The sequence below is a fragment of the Staurois parvus genome, unplaced genomic scaffold (genome assembly GCF_062004578.1).
Source record: "Staurois parvus isolate SC_StPar_1 unplaced genomic scaffold, SC_StPar_1.0 ptg000694l, whole genome shotgun sequence".
Classification (NCBI taxonomy): Eukaryota; Metazoa; Chordata; class Amphibia; order Anura; family Ranidae; genus Staurois; species Staurois parvus.
The window spans coordinates 3,569,940-3,587,500 of NW_028318490.1; the positions used below are offsets into that span (position 1 = coordinate 3,569,940).

Sequence of the window (17,561 nt, forward strand, 5' to 3'; positions counted from 1 at the left end):
CTATTTTTAATATGAGAACTACTGCATGAAAACTGCTTGCTCAGGTGTCATACATTGGCAGGTTAGCATATTTGCTGAAGAGCTGTGTATACTGAACTTTACTTACATGTCTAAGTGGATCGCAGATGGCAGCATAGCAGGGGCTAGCAGGCTTTCAGGAGGTACTACTGCCTGTTCTCTCTCTTTTTTTTTTTTTCTTAATTTCCAAATGACAATTCTACATTGTGGGACTGTGGGGCAAGTATTTGGCTCACGGTCGTGGGGTGTGCCCATTGATTCTAATCCCTGCATTTGACATATTGTGCTGCCTGTCAAAAACTGCAGCCCGCAGTCCTGTCATGCTGTGATGATAAACTCCATGGGGTGGCCAGGAGGTGGTGTTTCTACTGCCCTGGCTGCCAGTATGAAAGAGCCCTTGGGCTCATGTGAGGGCCGTGTCTGCCCTGACAGGGATGCACAGGTTTTCTGTACATCCCCTATGCAGGCAGTCCCATTTGTTTCAATTTGTGCAGCCGCAGCATCCTGACAGAACCTGTGTTCCCAATTTGACTACCATGTGGGTGTAGGTGCACAGCCCTGAACACGCAACACTGCATTTTGGGTTGTGCGCTGACACTTGCACAGCTGTCAAATTGGGAGTAGTGGTTGCGTCCATGCAGCTGCTGCATCCCAATTGAAATTAATGGGACTGCCTGTGGGGGGATTCATGAAACACCTATGCATTCCTGAGCTGGCAAACTTGGCCATCACAGTGCTGTACACTGTAGTACACCTCTTTAAAGGGGGGAAAAAAATCCACTTTCAAAGAGATTTCATACATATCAGTATGCATACATTAGTGATATGGTGACATCTGCTGTCATGATCAAAACGTAGACCCGTTTCATTGGAGGATATTTGTATCAGTCAGAACTATGCTTATTTTATTTTGAATTGAGTATTGAAACTGGACCACAGAGCAATGGAAGAAGGTGGACTGGTCTAATGAATAATGCTTTCTTTTACATCATGTGGATGGCCGGGCGAGTGTGTGCTACTTACCTGGGGAAGAGATGGCACCAGGATGCACTGCAGGAAGTAGGCAAGCCCGCAGATGCAGTTTGATACCTTGGGCAATGTTCTGCTGGGAAACCCTGGGTTTTGTCATTCATGTGGATATTATTTTGACACATACCATTTACCTACACATTGTTGCTGGCCAAGTACACCCTTTCATCATAGAAACGGAATTCCCTGATGGCAGTAGCCTCTTTTAGCAAGATAATGGGCTGTACCTTACTGCAAAAATGTTTCAAGAATAGTTTGAGGAACACAGTAAAAAGTTAAGAACTTTTTCTGTGATCCCAGTTATAGAAAAACAGAGATATAGATCCCTTTCCAAGCATAGGCCTGTAGTTGTCATCAACCAGGAGCACTTATAGACTTTTAAATTACAAGCTAATAACCTCGTCATCTGATATCTGTAGGTATCAGCTAAGTAAACAGATTATCAGTTGCTACTAAAATGGCAAATAATTTTTTTAAATTTTCTTTGAAACCTGAACCCTTTGTCCGCTATAATTATGAACCTGTTGTACTGCTTTTTTTTGTACTTTTTTTTTTTTTTTTTTAGCATCCTTAAGATGTTTGCCGCTGACAAGAAAAGAGTAGAGACTGCGCTGGAGTCCTGTGCACTGAACTTTAATAGGGTATTATTCATAATCTTTCCTTTTGTAACAAACCTGCAGATATTGTCTTTATAACGTTATGCAGTATTAATTTTTCAAAACGGGACACAGCTAGAGGTACTGCACTTCTTTCAATCAACTTGAATCTGTTTTAATAAGAATAGATCCCTATTTTTATGAATGATGTAAAATCTTTTCAGTGACTGTTTGGAGCTCGGCTTTCAACAACCTATTTGATGTACAGTCAGATCTGATCAGCATGGTCACAATCTAGAAATAGGCAATTAAAAAAAAAAAAAAAGCCAAGGTATCTTGCAAGTCCAACCTCAAAGTATGTTTTTTTTTTACATGTAGCGATGATGCCTGTGGCTTAAAGTGGATCTTCACCCTTTCGGACATATTTGTCTCCTCCTCCCCCCTGCCTCTCTCTCAAGCAAAAAAACATTTTTTATATACAGTGCGTGTATGTGTGTACAGTATGTGTATTTATTCTTTTATTAAAATAAGCTTTATTTCATTACATTATAGCACTTCCAAAATTCTTGCATAGGTGAGAGTGTCCCCCTGCCCCCCTCTGTGTGCTCATGTGTGCCGCAGCTCTTGGATACTGAGAGAGCCCTGAGAGACACATCTAAGCATGCACTGGGCCCTCTGGGTATCTATGCACTTGGAGGGTTTCCCACACACATGCAGAGACTGCAACCAGGGAACATCTGTTTTCACGCGTGAGCTGTAAACCACCAATGTGTGCACAGTTGTACCCAGGGGCTCTGCCAGGACCCCGAAGGATGGGCAGAGCCCATGAGGACATCTACACATGCACCCTAATGTTGGCACCTGAGGGGTGTAGCCTGCGGGGAGGCAGACTTCGCTTCTGGCAAAGATCCACTTTAAGAGGAATTTACAGGCCAAAGTCCCAAATATAGTCTGGGTTTGATCCTATGACCTGTCTGTTCTACGTTCTCACTTAAAGTGATTGTAAACCCTCACCTTGTAAAACACCCCATTCAGTTTAAAATAGAAGTGAAATGCAAAATATTTGTGTGTGCATATAAAAAAATGATAAATTAATTTTATCCCTTTTTGAGAAGTGATTACGTAGCTTCTGTTCTCAGCTGCATAAATGCTGGGGAGGAGAAACTGCAGGACAGTGGTCTTCCCAATGAATGGGAGTGCAAAGGAGGGGGTGTCAGCAGAAGTCTGATCATTTGGAAAAGAGCAGAGTTCCCAGCACTGCTAGAGAACTAACCAAGCTGTGTTCTTTGCTTAGTGTGGTCAGTTTTAATAGGAAAGCAGAGGGACTGGCAGGAACACCAAGGATTTTACACAAAGGAAGCAATACAAAGAGAACAGGATACATTTTCATAGAAGTACATGGTACAGGAGGCACATACCAGGAATGTGAAATGTTCTTTAATTTCTGTATGCTCAGTCTGTTTCCCCAAGAACACCTTCTATGAATTTGCTTGTTCCGGATGAGTGATCTACCATATAGCAGTGCAAGTATAAGGATGACAATCCTGTGAAACTGTTCAGGTCTGAGGTTTTCAGATTTATATACCAGCGGTTGCATAATGCACGCACATGGACAGCGCTCAGCGAACTGTTGGCGCTTTATAAATACTGTATAATAATAATGGACATATGACCCGAATGAAGACTGTCAGCATTCAGTGCACGCATCTGTGCTGTACATACAGGTGCTTCTTGTAACTGCTCCTTATAGGCGGCTGTACACAACATCTGCAGGTCCCTGGGAAATGTTTACAGCGTTTCTAGATGTTGGATGGCCCCCTTGTGGGCATGTGCATGATCTTTTCCTGTGTGAGAGAATTGATAAATATCCCCCGCTGTAGTTGTTTAATTTTGTATTTAGCTTTTTGCCAGGACTTCTGCTTTTATTAAGATGAAAGAGAACACATCCCTCAAGTTTAACATCTCATAGACCCCAGCAGTTTTGGTTCAGAGAAAGGCAAAACAAAACCCCTTGACAGCGGTTTGCAGCTTTGCCTCACAGATTTGTTTACTTGGTCAAAATATTCGCATAATTGTCATTTGACTGAATGTTATGCTTTTGCTTTTTTTTTTTTTTTTGTTTGCTTTCATTCTGCCATTTCAGCTTAGTATTGCAGTCTTAAATAATACTGGACATGATCTTCTTCTATCCCTTTCAGGGTGAGTCTATTAAACCAGAGGAATTTACCCTCGAAATTTTTGAGCGATTTCTGAATAAGCTATGCCTGCGGCCAGATATTGATAAGATCCTAATAGAAAAGTGAGTTGCTGGAAAATGATCCGTTGCTGTTATACTCTTTTGCTTGGTACGATTGAAAAATGCTCACACTGAATTAAGGGCCAGTTCACACCAGAATGCTGTGTGGGAAACTTGCATTTCTGCATATTTCCTGTGCCATGTTCGAAATGCACTGCACTCCAAATGCAGGTCGTAAATACATTGCATTTTTCCTGCACCAGATCACATGGTACCATCAATACGATTCAGTTGCTCTGCGTCTTGTAAAGGAGAACACACACTACTTTTGCTGCTGTCCAGTGTGATTTCAGCTCATTCAAATGAATCTGTTGAAATCGCACTGCTCCCAGATCACATGTGAATCACACAGGAATACACCATACATTCTTGTGTGATTAATGGTGTGAACAAGCCCTAAAGAGAAAGCCTAGTAACTTTGTATATATGTTCCCTATTGTAAAGTGCTACAATATAAAATGCGGTGGTCACATGATTGGAAGCAGGTCCCACCAACTGCGGCTCATTAGTATGGACCGAGAGCTGGCTTTGACAGTCTGTCACTCTGCTGGGGGCATACTCTCAGCACAGAAAGCTATGCTGCCCATGGATGCATATACAGCCTTCACCAAACGTTTTGAGAATGACACAAATATTAATTTTCATAAAGTCTGCTGCCTCAGTTTTTATAATGGCAATTTGCATATACTCCAGAATATTTTGAAGAGTGATCCGATGAATTGCAATTAATCAGAGTCCCTCTTTGCCATGAAAATTAACTTAATCAAAAAAAAATTTCCACTGCATTTCAGCCCTGACATAAAAGACCTGCTGACATTATATCAGTGATTCTCTTGTTTACACAGGCGTCACTGTTTATGAGAACAAGGCTGGAGATCACTCTGTCATGCTGACTGAGTTAGAATAACAGACTGGAATCTTTAAAAGGAGGGTGGTGCTGGAAATCATTATTCTTCCTCCAGCAAAGTGCATAAATATAAATATAATTGCAGTGGAATTCAGATATGGATCATTCTATAAACAGGATAAATCCAGGAGCAAGCCGATGTCGATATTATGGTGCTTTGAAGAAATGGTAGGATTGCACACTTACCAGATGCGCATGGATTATGCGCATTAATATATCCACCTCAGGGCACTTAGTGATGTGTGGTAGGTGTATCTGGAACATCCGTCTAGGAATGGGCAACACTGCGATCAATGAATGATGTCTGCTTAGCTCCAGAGGTCCCCTTTAGGATGGATAGGGTCAGCCACCTGTTTACAGGGATTCCCTTCCTCTGGATACTGGGTCAGACTTGTACTCTCCACAGGTTCTCAAGCTTAAAGGCTCCATAAAGAAGCCATAAGAAAGGTGCCCATAGTGTAGTATTTCCAAATCAATCAATTTTATTTAAATCCAAAAATGACAGTAAAAGATAAAATAGGTGCACTGACCATTAGTTAAGATGGCTGCCGGACCAACACGTGACTCCAGTGGCATGACGTCACAGCGTGTTGATTTCCTTAGTCCTTTCGTGCCAAGCACGTCTTCAGAGGAAAATCAACACATCAAATCTTCCTCTGTTAACCATGGATACCTGCAAGGAAACACATGCAGTCATCATTGCTTTGCACAAAAAGGGATTCACAGGAACGAATATTGCTGCTGCTAAGATTGCACCTAAATCAATCATTAAGAACTTCAAGGAGAGAGGTTGAATTGTTGTGAAGAAGGCTTCAAGGTGCCTAAGAAAGTCCAGCTAGTGCCAGGACCGTCTCCTAAAGTTGATTCAGCGCGGGATCGGGGCACCACCAGAGGAGAGCTTGCTCAGGAATGGCAGCAGGCAGGTGTGAGTGCATCTGCACACACAGTGAGACGAAGACGTTTGGAGGATGGCCTGGTGTCAAGAAGGGCAGCAAAGAAGCCACTTTTCTCCAGGAAAAACATCAGGGACAGGCTGATATTCTGCAAAAGGTACAGGGATTGGACTGCTGAGGACTGGAGTAAAGTTATTTTCTCTGATGAATCCCCTTTGATTGTTTGGGGCATTTGGAAAAAAAACCTTGTCTGGAGAAGAAAAGGTGAGCACTACCATCAGTCCTGTGTCATGCCAACAGTAAAGCATCCTGAGGCCATTCATGTGTGGGGATGCTTCTCAGCCAAGGGAGTGGGCTCACTCACAATTTTGCCTAAGAACACAACAATGAATAAAGACTGGTACAAAAACATCCTCCGAGAGTAACTTCTCCCAACCATCCAAGAACAGTTTGGTGATGAACAATGCCTTTTCCAGCATGAGCGCCTTCTCATAAGACAAAAGTGCTAACTAAGTGGCTTGGTGAACAAAACATCAAAATTGTGGGTCCATGGCCAGGAAACTCCCCAGACCTTGGTCCCATTGAGCACTTGTGGTCAACCCTGAAGAGGTGGGTGAACAAAAAAACCCCACAAATTCTGACAAACTCCAAGCATTGATTATGCAAGAATGGGCCCAGAAGTTGATTGACAGCATGCCAGGGCGAATTTCAGAGGTCATGAATAAAGGGTCAGCATTGCAAACATTGACTCTTTGCTTAAATTTAGTGTATTTGTCAATAAAAGCCTTTGACACTTATGAAATGCTTGTAATTATACTTCAGTATACCATAGTAACATCTGACAAAAAGATCTAAACACACTGAAAAAGCAGACTTTGTGAAAATTACTGTTTGTGTCATTCTCAAAACCTTTGGCCAAGGCTGTACGGTATATGGTGTGGGGGCATTTAAAGTCCACCTTCTTTGCTGCCGCACATATGCGTTGTGGGTGGCAAGAGGTAAATCAGGTAAATATGAAAGGTTAAATATTCCTAATTCATATTTACCATATACAGCCAGCAGATGGCAATAAAGATCAATTTTTTTTCAGCCTTTTTTGGTACTCTGGTTTAGAAAGAAAACCTTGAGAGCAGAAGGAACCAACCAGATTGCACAAATTCTTTAATGTTTCAAAGATTGTTCCCCCCTCCCCTTCTTGCAGATGCAGATTTTTGTGTACATTTTAATTGGAGTGGCGGTACACTTGAATGCCCCCCAAAAAGGGACTTTTTTTTTTTTTTGCAGTGCAGCACACAACAAAGCATGCCTGTGTGCATTGTGCTATACTGCGGATATGGCACCACCTCACGCTGCACAAAGTGCAATACATTAATGTGTTGTGGTAATGTTGTAAAAATTTTTTACTACAACCTATAGTTGGGACTGGCATTAAATAAGTGGAAATTTCTATACCTGTTACCTTTTTCTAGTCTTTCCCCTTGTGAAAGTTTCTTGCTTCCTATTTTTTACATTGTAAGTACACCCCCTTTATAAAAGGGGGTACACACTGATTTTTTTTTTCTCATTAAACCAGGGAGGTGGATGCAGGAATCCTCATCATTGTGCTATTGTATTCTGAAATTTTGACTCCTCTGCTGTCATAATACACTGCTCAGCACTACAACCGATTTGGCTGAAGGAGGGTTTTCTAGCAGGTCCGTTGGACAGAAGCCAATCTTACTATCGACTTCTGTCGAACTGGGAGGGCTACAAACAGATCAAAAATCATCCAGTCCCTGCTAATTCAGAAGATTTTTCATCTGTGTGTACCCAGCTTTAGACTCATACATTGACCCAAATATTCATTTGAACACATTTGCATGCGTAGTATCTTCCATATAATTCTTATCTAATCATTTTCTGGACTTCTTTCTGTAGTGGAGCTAAAGGGAAGCCCTATTTAACTCTGGAGCAGCTAATGGAGTTTGTAAACCAGAAACAGAGGGATCCAAGGCTCAATGAGATCCTTTTCCCACCTCTTAAAAGGGACCAGGTGCGTCAGCTTATTGAAAAATACGAGCCCAACAAACAGTTTCTTGAAAGAGGCAAGTGAAAGTGAAGAGTTCTTTGCAGATTGCTGATAGTTTTAAGAAACTGTAGTTTAAGTAAACCCTGTTTTCTGCACTTTCATGTTACAGACCAGATCTCTATGGAAGGTTTTAGCCGTTTTCTGGGTGGGGATGAAAACAGCATTGTTCCTCCAGAGGCCTTGGATCTTAGTGATGACATGACACAGCCGCTCACCAGTTACTTTATCAACTCTTCCCACAATACCTACCTCACTGGTAAGTAGTACACTAATCCTAGTTCTATGGATGCCATGTGAATAATTCTCTGTGTAGTATGGGATTTTATTAAAAATCACTTTATCGTTTATCCTGCCAGAGCCATTTTTGCATTGTTTGTTAAAATACAAATTTTAGGCCTGAAGATTATTTTAAACCCCCAAGCAAAATTTCTGAAAGCAGAGAACCTGCAGAATAAAATATTTGTAGTTCCAATTTTTTATTCTCAGGAAACATTAGCACAACAGCTTATCAAACCCATATTTTCAGTAAAAAATACACTAAAGTTAATTTTCGTGCACACAAAGCAATATCGCAAGTAAAAAATGTGCATTTATTTTTGTTTTTTTTTTACTGCTGGCTGCAGAGCATTCCACTTGCAATCAGCAGATCGCAGGTGCAGTGTCAAGCTCCTTCACAGTCTTCCTGTAGCTTTGTGCCCATATTCCCCTGCGGCTGTCACTAAGCTAGAGGAAGAGTGAGTGAACTACGAGCGTGCTGAGCAGTTTGCTTGCAGCCCATTCAAGCTACAAATACACCTGCCACAGTGGCAGACGGTACTTTTAATTTTTCATTCACAGAACTTTTTGACTGAATGACGTGGCTGTGTGGGCAATACCCTGCACAGCCACGCTGTTTTCAAAAAGCGATATTGGGTGCAAGGAGAAAATCCCCCACCCGCAGTCAGAGAAGGGAGCTTTGACTACATGAGACGGGTGTTACATGTTATAGCCTAAATATGGGTGTAACATGTAACATGATCCTAAAGGTGCACTTATCCTTCAAAATTGAACATGTCTGTAAGAGAGCAAAAAAAAAAAATCCTTGACTACACTTTAAAAGCATTAAGGTTCAATTCACACTACTGTGACCTGAAAGTCGCGTGACTTACAGTGCAACTTTGCCAGGTGGTTTCCTGGCTATTTGCTTGCAACTTAAGTCCAACTTTGATGCGACTTGATGTGCGACTTTCATACCATGTGACTTTGCTTGATACAGGATAATCTTCCTGTAATCTTGGATTCAAATCACATCAATATAGATGAGGATCCAACTTGGAGGCGACGTCCATTAAAGGATAAGTTCACATTTTTGACAAAAATAATGCACATTTTTTTGCAGGTAAAAAAATGTGCATTAATTATTTTTGTCTGCAGGAGCCTGAAAAGCATTGCACCAGCGATCAGTAGATCGCTGCTGCCATGCAGGTCTCCTGCAGACCTGTCAGAATATCTGCTTGCCGTACTGGATGTACAAGCAAGCAGATATTCTGACAAGTAGCTTCAATGAACTACCACAGCGTTCCACAGCACCGTGGTAGTTCATTGAAAGCTAAGGCTGTCGGGACTTGTAGGCACTCATTCACAGAACTCTGTGAATGAGTGACGCAGCCGTGTGGGTGGAGCCCCGCATGGCCACGCGGTTTTCAAATCTGACAGATCGTGCGGGGAAACTTCTCCCCGTACTATCTGTCAGTGGGAGGGGGGGGGTGGGCGTGGCTGCAGCTGTGGGAGCATGTTACATGTTCCACCCTAAAAAGGGGTGTAACATGTAACCTGTTCCCAAAAGTGAACTTCTCTTTTAATGTCTATGGGCAGAAGTCGGATAGAAGTCACCTTGAAGTAGTACAGGAACCTTTTCTAAAGTCAGAGTGGCTTCAGTAAAGTTAATTAAGACAGCTCTCATTGCCAACATGGGATTTCACATATCATGCCACTTGGGGCTCACAAGTCAGATCCTAAGTCATGTCAGTGTCAACCGAGGCTTACAGGTCATTAGTGTTAACTGTAAATGATGGATGCACTGCAATATCTAATGTGTAGTACAATAAACATTTTCATCCGCAGGTGCACTTGACACATGCATTTACTCTTGTATCTGCCCTCCTTTTGAAGCTTATAGAGCACAGACCATGCTTCATTCACTTCTTCCTCAGCCTCAGTGGCAGTGAAAAGTGACCCCTGAGATCTAATACATTCTCCCCCACCCTTCTCCTTTCCAGCACTCTGCACAAGGCAGGCTCCATATACCTCTGGGAAAGACCTCAGCTTATTGCTGGGTAAATCCAGGTTCAATCTCAATATAGTTTGTGGTAAATAATACCGGACACCATGGGTGTTGGATGATTTTCAGTTTATCTGATACATTGTACGGATGCCACTCAGGGAAAACAATTTGCAGCTTTACACGAGAAGTAATTTGACAGGAGAGGAGTATCAGAAATGTAATATTTACAGTATCTATTATAATTAGGTTCCCAGCCTGAGTTCTTTGCCCTACCAATGTTTTGACATTCCTATGTTGGGCCTGAGATATTCTTATGTTTGCCTGTGAATGTGCTTGTGTAAAGAAATTCAAAAAAGAAATTAAATAGAAAAAGTACAGGCAGTCCCTGAGTTACAAACATTTGACTTGCATACGACTCAGCTGAAGAAAAAAAAAAAAAAAAAAAAAAAGTCAGCAGCTACAAAAACTGTAGCTGCTGACTTTTAAAATACAGACACTTACCTGTCCCTCAGTCCAGCGGTATCCTCACCACGGCTGGTTTCATCGGCTGTCTTCGCTCCCCGGCGCCGGCATCTTTACTGTGGGCACCCGGCTGTGACAGCTTGTGGCTTCACAGCCGGGTGCCCACTGCGCATGAGCGGGAAGCGCTGCGCTTTGTGAATGGCCCTGTAGTCTTCTGGGACTTGTCATGTGTCACAGAAGACTACGGGGAGTGACAATATTCACAATTTTTGTTACTTCCAGGTCCTTACTAGCCAGGTAAGATCAGTGCATGGATGTTCACTGGTCTCCTTCCCTTCTATTCACCAACATTAGCGTGGAAACATGAAGGGGGGAGGGGGTGTCAGTTGAGGGGGTCCATGGATTTTACAAGTTATCATTGCTTGTACTTATCATGTATTACCACTCTTACGATTACGTTTATCCAGCAGACCAATATGAACTAAGGTTTCAGGTGAAGGTACTCGACTTTTCTGTATGTGTCCTAAAATTCAGTATGCCAGCTTGCCACTGTTTTGGGACCCCAAAAATATGGCTCACAATAAAAAAAAAAGTTACATTTAATAATGGGGGGAATCCCTCAGAGAATCCAACCCATAGGTTCTGCACATGTAATATTACTTGGGTAATAAAAAAACGTATCTTTTCTGATGTATCTCTTGTTTTTATTTTGTGTATCTTATGGTGTGATGTAGCTGGTCAGCTGACGGGGAACTCATCAGTAGAGATGTACAGACAGGTGCTGCTCACAGGCTGCCGTTGTATCGAGTTGGACTGCTGGAAAGGACGTCCCCAAGATGAAGAACCATTCATTACTCATGGTTTCACCATGACCACTGAGATACCTTTTAAGGTACAGAAAATGACCAGATTGGATTACAAGTATAGTTCATGAATACCTGACATCAACAACCTACCTCTGTTCTCCCACAGGAAGTAATTGAAGCAATAGCAGAAAGTGCCTTCAAAACCTCCCCATTTCCAGTCATTTTATCTTTTGAAAATCATGTTGACTCGTAAGTCGTTTGTTCTTTTTCCATTGCAGTTTTCCTGCACTCCTTTTCTTCTGCTTGCTTCTTTTTCTTTAAAACCATTTATTTTGCCACAATTAGGATATAAATTCTTAATTTTATCATTAAGTTAATTAATTTCTGATCTGTTTTGTGCAGAGCAAAGCAACAAGCTAAGATGGCCGAATACTGCAGAAACATCTTTGGAGATGCACTTCTAACTGAACCGCTAGAGAAATATCCTGTAAGAAATATGTTGTCTTCCCATAATTTTGCCATCATCTATTTTCATATTTCCTAGTGGTTGTATTTTCTGGTTACTTTTTTCCAATAATTGCCCACGTTGCCTAATGTTACCATCTCTGGTAAGGATCTTAATACGTCTGCAATAGTATAAATCTTGAGAATCTACTAAAAAGGCTTAAAATGAAACCTGCACCTGGATCAATATGGAGGTGGTCATTGCTAACCTCCTTCTGGAAATGCTTGTCCTGGGATTTCCAAGCCAGAATAAATATGCATCTGTTCAAGTCAAAACTCCTGACTTGTTCTTGGTTCATAGAAGCCAAAAGATCAACCTGAAGGCCAAGTAACTGATATTTTCAGAAGTCAGCAGTGACAGAGCCCAGTATCACTCTCAGTACTGGTTTTCTTTAAAACTGTATGTTGTGATTTGCCTGACATTCCCCTGTAAAGCTTATGTTGGCAAATATGGTGAATAAGTCACCCACTAGGTTCCTATATTTCTCTAATGGCACGTTTATACTCACTGGATTTCAGAGCCTCCCCCCATGCCTAAAGGATGGTGGGCAACAGGGTTGAGTAGTCCTGTCCAGCAAGGAGATCTTTCTGCTAGTATTTAGGAGAGTGATAAGAAATCTGGGGGTAGTTAAACATAAAGTAGCCCATAAATAATATACATTTCTTTCCCTCCACCTTGGATGGAAGGAACTTAAAATCCCTTGATTTTCCCATCAACACAGTCATGGTGTTTATAAAGTGAAAATTAACTCCTGCACTACCAATTAACCACCAAACTAATTAAACATACATAATGTTGCTGCTGCTAACAGCATTCGTGTTCCTACATTGACTATTGAAACCACATCAATAAATGGTGCTGCTCTACCCCTCTGACTGAAATGACAACTATACTACGTGCTGTTACCTTTCACGTTTTTGCAGTTTCAGTATACTTGTATTTATGGTAATACCTCATTTAATCACAATACTGTTGCTATATGTGCATACATGGAGGTAATAGCACATAGTGTAGTTGTCACTTCAGTCAAGGGGGTAGTGCAGCACCATTTATTGTTTGTAGTTAGTTATGGTGTTGATGGGGGGAATCACTCCTGCAGTACTTTTGTGTTCTGCCAGAAGGGAGGTTGTCTTGCTGGCAGAACACAATGATCACTGCTATCAGCTATAGTCGCTGACAGTGATTGCATGCAAAAAATCAGACAGGCTGGTTGTATTGAAGTCAATCCATCCCATAGATGGATCGAATCTCGGCTGGTTCCTGCTGAGCCGGTCAGGATTCAATCCAGTTATCTATTTATGGCCAGCTTAAGGCTTCCACTCAATACTCCAAATCTGTCTTCTCCGGATTAACCCTTTGTGTATCATGAGAAAGCAGTCAGTAGAAGCTGCCATGGAATGACTGCATACACTGATAATTGTGTTCATTGTATCCCTGGATTGTCATTCTATTTATTTGAAACTGGATTCAATATTTGTTGAAGATTTTTTATTTCTTCCTAAAATCCCATTTTATTATTTTTTTTTTATCTTTATGATCTGAGTTGGGCCCCGATAATTAATCTCTTCCTATATATAATCTGAATAAACTTCTCAATCAAATGTATTTAGGACCTTTTTTTTTCTATCTAACATTTGTCTTCTTGATATTTTTCGTAGCTCCAGCCAGGACTGTCTCTTCCAAGCCCTCAAGAACTGTTGGGGAAAATCTTGGTAAAGAATAAAAAAAGGCACAGAGTGGGGGTAAAGGGTCCTGAAGGCAGTGTGAAAAGAAGAGTCAGTGAACAGCCATCCAATACTTACAGTGACTCCTCCAGCATCTGTGATTCACCTGCAGTAGGTAAGGGACCACACTAAACTTTTTGTCAGGATTTCTTCTTTATGCCTTGTTTACACCATGTGCATAGATGAGAGTTTTTCTGCACGCGTTCTGCAAGAGCCCAAAAAACCAATAGTTTTCTATGTGCCCTGTTCACGCCATAACACTACTATTGTGTGGATTTTTTTTGCATAGGAATCTAACGTGTATAAAGCTCACTGAAGCATGCATGAAAACTGATGTAAACTCATGCCTCTGCAAGTGAAATCTGCGTGTCAGTTTCTATCAATTTTTCTACATGTATGGTGTGAATGAGGCTTTAAGGTAGCATAGTTGATGGGTTAGCAGTTTGGAAGAGAGGAGTTTTGAGGAACTGTCTGAACTCATCTGATTCTAACTGCCAGCCTGCTGGACAAAGTCTAATATGATAGAGAAAATGTCAGGGAGCAGGGATTGCCCGAGAGAAGTGTTGTAACCTCATCTGCCCTGAAGTTGTGAGCAAGGATGTTGGAATGAACAGGGTGGTTTAGTTTAGTTTAGCAAAGCTGAATTGAGACCACTCATTTCAGCATCAAACTTCACATGTGATATTATGTGCATTTAACATATATTTGTCATGTTATTTACCTATAAAAGACTCCCTTGTGTAGATATCCAATAGACCTGCTGGGCACCACTATCATGCATGTGAAATCAGCACTCTCAGCAGATTCAGAGTTGTCACATAAAGAACATTCTCTATAGTGTGACAGGTAGATCACAACCAGTCCCACCGCTATGCCAGTTTCTCATGGCATCATTCAGCCCACTCACCCTTCAAAGCGTAAGCCTATGCCAGCAAGCCCTGTATTTCCTAAAGTCTTCCATGGTGTCCCTGGTGTGCCACCTGTTTAGACTTACAGGTAAGTGAAAGGTGCTGCTGTATTTGGACATTACTCCAAAGAGGCAGGTGGATGAGGTGCAGGAGGAGATAGGGCACCTGAAAAGGATGCAGAGGAAAGCCATAAGAGAAATGTAGGAATAATGCAGCTTGTTTCAAATTCATACAGGTAGAGATACCATTCAGTTCTAACTCGTTAAAGTGTTGGACTAGAATTCTAACATGTTTTGTGCCATCAATTGGTTTCCCACCTCCACCCTGGACATCCCCTTTTTTTCCCTCCATGTTTCTCTCAATCTACCCATCCTCTCTGCATTACATATGTTTGAAGCAGAAACGACCTCTCCTGCGCTCTATGACCCAGAATAAGGGTGGATGGATGGAACCAGAACTTGAAAAATTTGACCACCAATGCATATAGGGTTGTGCAGCTCAAAACAAGGCTGGGGAAGCCCGACCAATACTGCAAAGTGAAACAAAAAAGAGAGCGCACCAACCTTGCGCATTACCTCAGTAAACCATAATTTTATTAAATTCAGAATGATACAAACAACAAAGTAAATCAAGCATGTAAGTCCTCAAAGGAACTTCAGAAATATGAAGCCTGTGCAAGTCACATCGTAGGGGTAGACACTCAGTATGTATGACACGTTTCGAAGGGCATCCCTTCTTCATCAGAGCTAACTGAACAATGAGTACTCTCTACCATATATACCCTGGGACTGAAACTGGACCCTCCCATCTGGGTTGGGCAGTCTCAGGCTGGGAGGAGGGACAAAGGTGTCATCAAAACATACCAACAGTATTTACTAACAATACAATTTCATGGTTAAAATTAATTATAAAACCATTAAAAACATTTGAATTCATAATAATTGCAAAGATATACAGGATGTATATATTATGTATATGGCTAATATGCCAAATTAATATTGATATGTGCAGCAAAAAAGGTATCAGAGATAAAAATAATAATAATTGAATAAATATAAAAAGTTAAAATGATGATAGTATTTACATGAATAAATACATACATAGAGCAAAATTATTCAAATTATTAATAATACTGATTTAAGTTGAAATATATGTGTTTTAAATTGAAATTTGTTCCAAGGCTCCTGACTTTAAACTCCATTTGGGGGTATATCTCTTAATGGGAAGTAGATAGTGGATATAAACCATAAAGATCGCATAATATAATGTGATATGAACATACCATCAGGCACCCAAGGTGTGTTTACTCCATATCCACGATCTACTTCCCATTAGGAGATATACCCCCAAATGGAGTTTAAAGTCAGGAGCCTTGGAACAAATTTCAATTTAAACACATATTTCAACTTAGATCAGTATTATTAATAATCTGAATCATTTTGATCTACGTATGTATTCATGTAAATACTATCATCATTTTTTTTACTTTTTAGATTTATTCAATTATTATTTTTATCTCTGATAGCTTTTTTGCTGCACATATCAATATTAATTTGGCATATTATCCATATACATAATATATACATCCTGTATATCTTTGCGATTTATTATGGATTCAAATGTTTTTAATGGTTTTATAATTAATTATTTTAACCATGAAATTGTATTGTTAGTAAATACTGCTGGTATGTTTTGATGACACCTTTGTCCCTCCTCCCAGCCTGAGACTGCCCAACCCAGATGGGAGGGTCCAGTTTCAGTCCCAGGGTATATATGGTAGAGAGTACTCATTGTTCAGTAAGCTCTGATGAAGAAGGGATGCCCTTTGAAATGCGTCAGCCATACTCTGAGTGTCTACTTCTACGATGTGACTCGCACAGGCTTCACATTTCTAAAGTTCCTTTGAGGACTTACATGCTTGATCCTAGATTGTAAGCTCCAAGGATCAGGGCCATCCTATCCCTCTTGTATTGAACTGTATTTTTGCTGTATTGTCTCCCGTTATATTGTAAAGCGCTGAGCTAATTGTTGGTGCTATATAAATCTAGTATAATAATAATAATTTACTTTGTTGTTTGTGAGTATCATTCTGAATTGAAGAAAAATGTGGTTTACTGAGGTAATGCGCAAGGTTGGTGCGCTTTCTTTTTTGTTTCACTTTACATATGTTTGACCCCTGCAGTCTGTGTTAATACTGACTTCTGCACTCTGAATTACTTACTCCTGACCTCTGCACTCTGCAATCATCATCCAACATTTTTATGACTCCCTCTGTGAGTGTTGTCCCCCCCTTTGCTTTTGCTGTGTCTTATCTCTAGTCTAATCCTAGTCTTTTAAGCATTCCTGTGTACATCTGTTTGTGTGTTTCTTTCTGTTTTTTTTTCTCCTCCCCCTTTCAACATCTCTTCTAACATTCTGCTAAAACTTTGTAGTAGTACTGCCTGGACCTTGAAGAAGGGGACATACCCCGAAAGCTTGTCCTCAAAATTGTATGTTAGTGCAAATAAAAAAAGTATCACGTCCGTACTCAATTGTTTCTGTCGCAAATGCGCTAATACGGCTACAATCACCTCAAGCATTATTTATTTGAAAGGAGAAATGCTGCAAGTAAACACAGAAAATTCATGTTTTTTTTTCTTCATTTTTTACATGCAGCTGTTTGAAGTTGGTCTTGGGACAAATATTGTCAGAAATACATCTCATTTTTGAGCAGTCTTGAAGTCAAAGTGTAAACATTTTGATTCTATTTTAAGGTTGTTTGTAAACCTATGAATGGTCAGTAGATCCTAAGACTAACAGGATTAATGGGGTGATTTACTAAAACTGGTGCACACAGAATCTGGTGCAGCTGTGCATAGTAATCAATCAGCTTCTAGGTTTTATTGTGAAAGCTGCACTGAAAAAGCTATGGGGTTGAACCAGTATTCATAAGTAGAAGAATATTCCATACTGTAGATATTGTTTTAATATCTGTTAATTTCTCAAAATGGTGTATTCCATTTGCAGGTATTGTGAACTCTGACTCAGCTGATGTATCTTTGACACTTTCTAATGGAGATGAACAAATAGAGGAGAGGATTCCCAAG

The 17,561-nt window shown here is 40.7% G+C and overlaps 1 protein-coding gene across 2 annotated transcripts in view; it reads left to right on the forward strand.

Annotated features, from left to right (window-relative positions):
* Window positions 1-17,561, forward strand: part of PLCB3 (phospholipase C beta 3) — a 246,502-nt gene that overhangs the window by 157,598 nt on the left and 71,343 nt on the right. For both annotated transcript variants that reach the window (XM_089652824.1, XM_089652823.1), the window contains exons 7-15: window positions 1,613-1,688; window positions 3,842-3,942; window positions 7,657-7,823; window positions 7,917-8,063; window positions 11,267-11,424; window positions 11,505-11,587; window positions 11,741-11,825; window positions 13,502-13,682; window positions 17,482-17,561. The exon at window positions 17,482-17,561 is cut by the window's right edge and continues 25 nt beyond it. In XM_089652824.1, coding sequence (XP_089508950.1) covers window positions 1,613-1,688; window positions 3,842-3,942; window positions 7,657-7,823; window positions 7,917-8,063; window positions 11,267-11,424; window positions 11,505-11,587; window positions 11,741-11,825; window positions 13,502-13,682; window positions 17,482-17,561 — 1,078 coding nt within the window. The remainder of the gene's footprint in view (window positions 1-1,612; window positions 1,689-3,841; window positions 3,943-7,656; window positions 7,824-7,916; window positions 8,064-11,266; window positions 11,425-11,504; window positions 11,588-11,740; window positions 11,826-13,501; window positions 13,683-17,481) is intronic.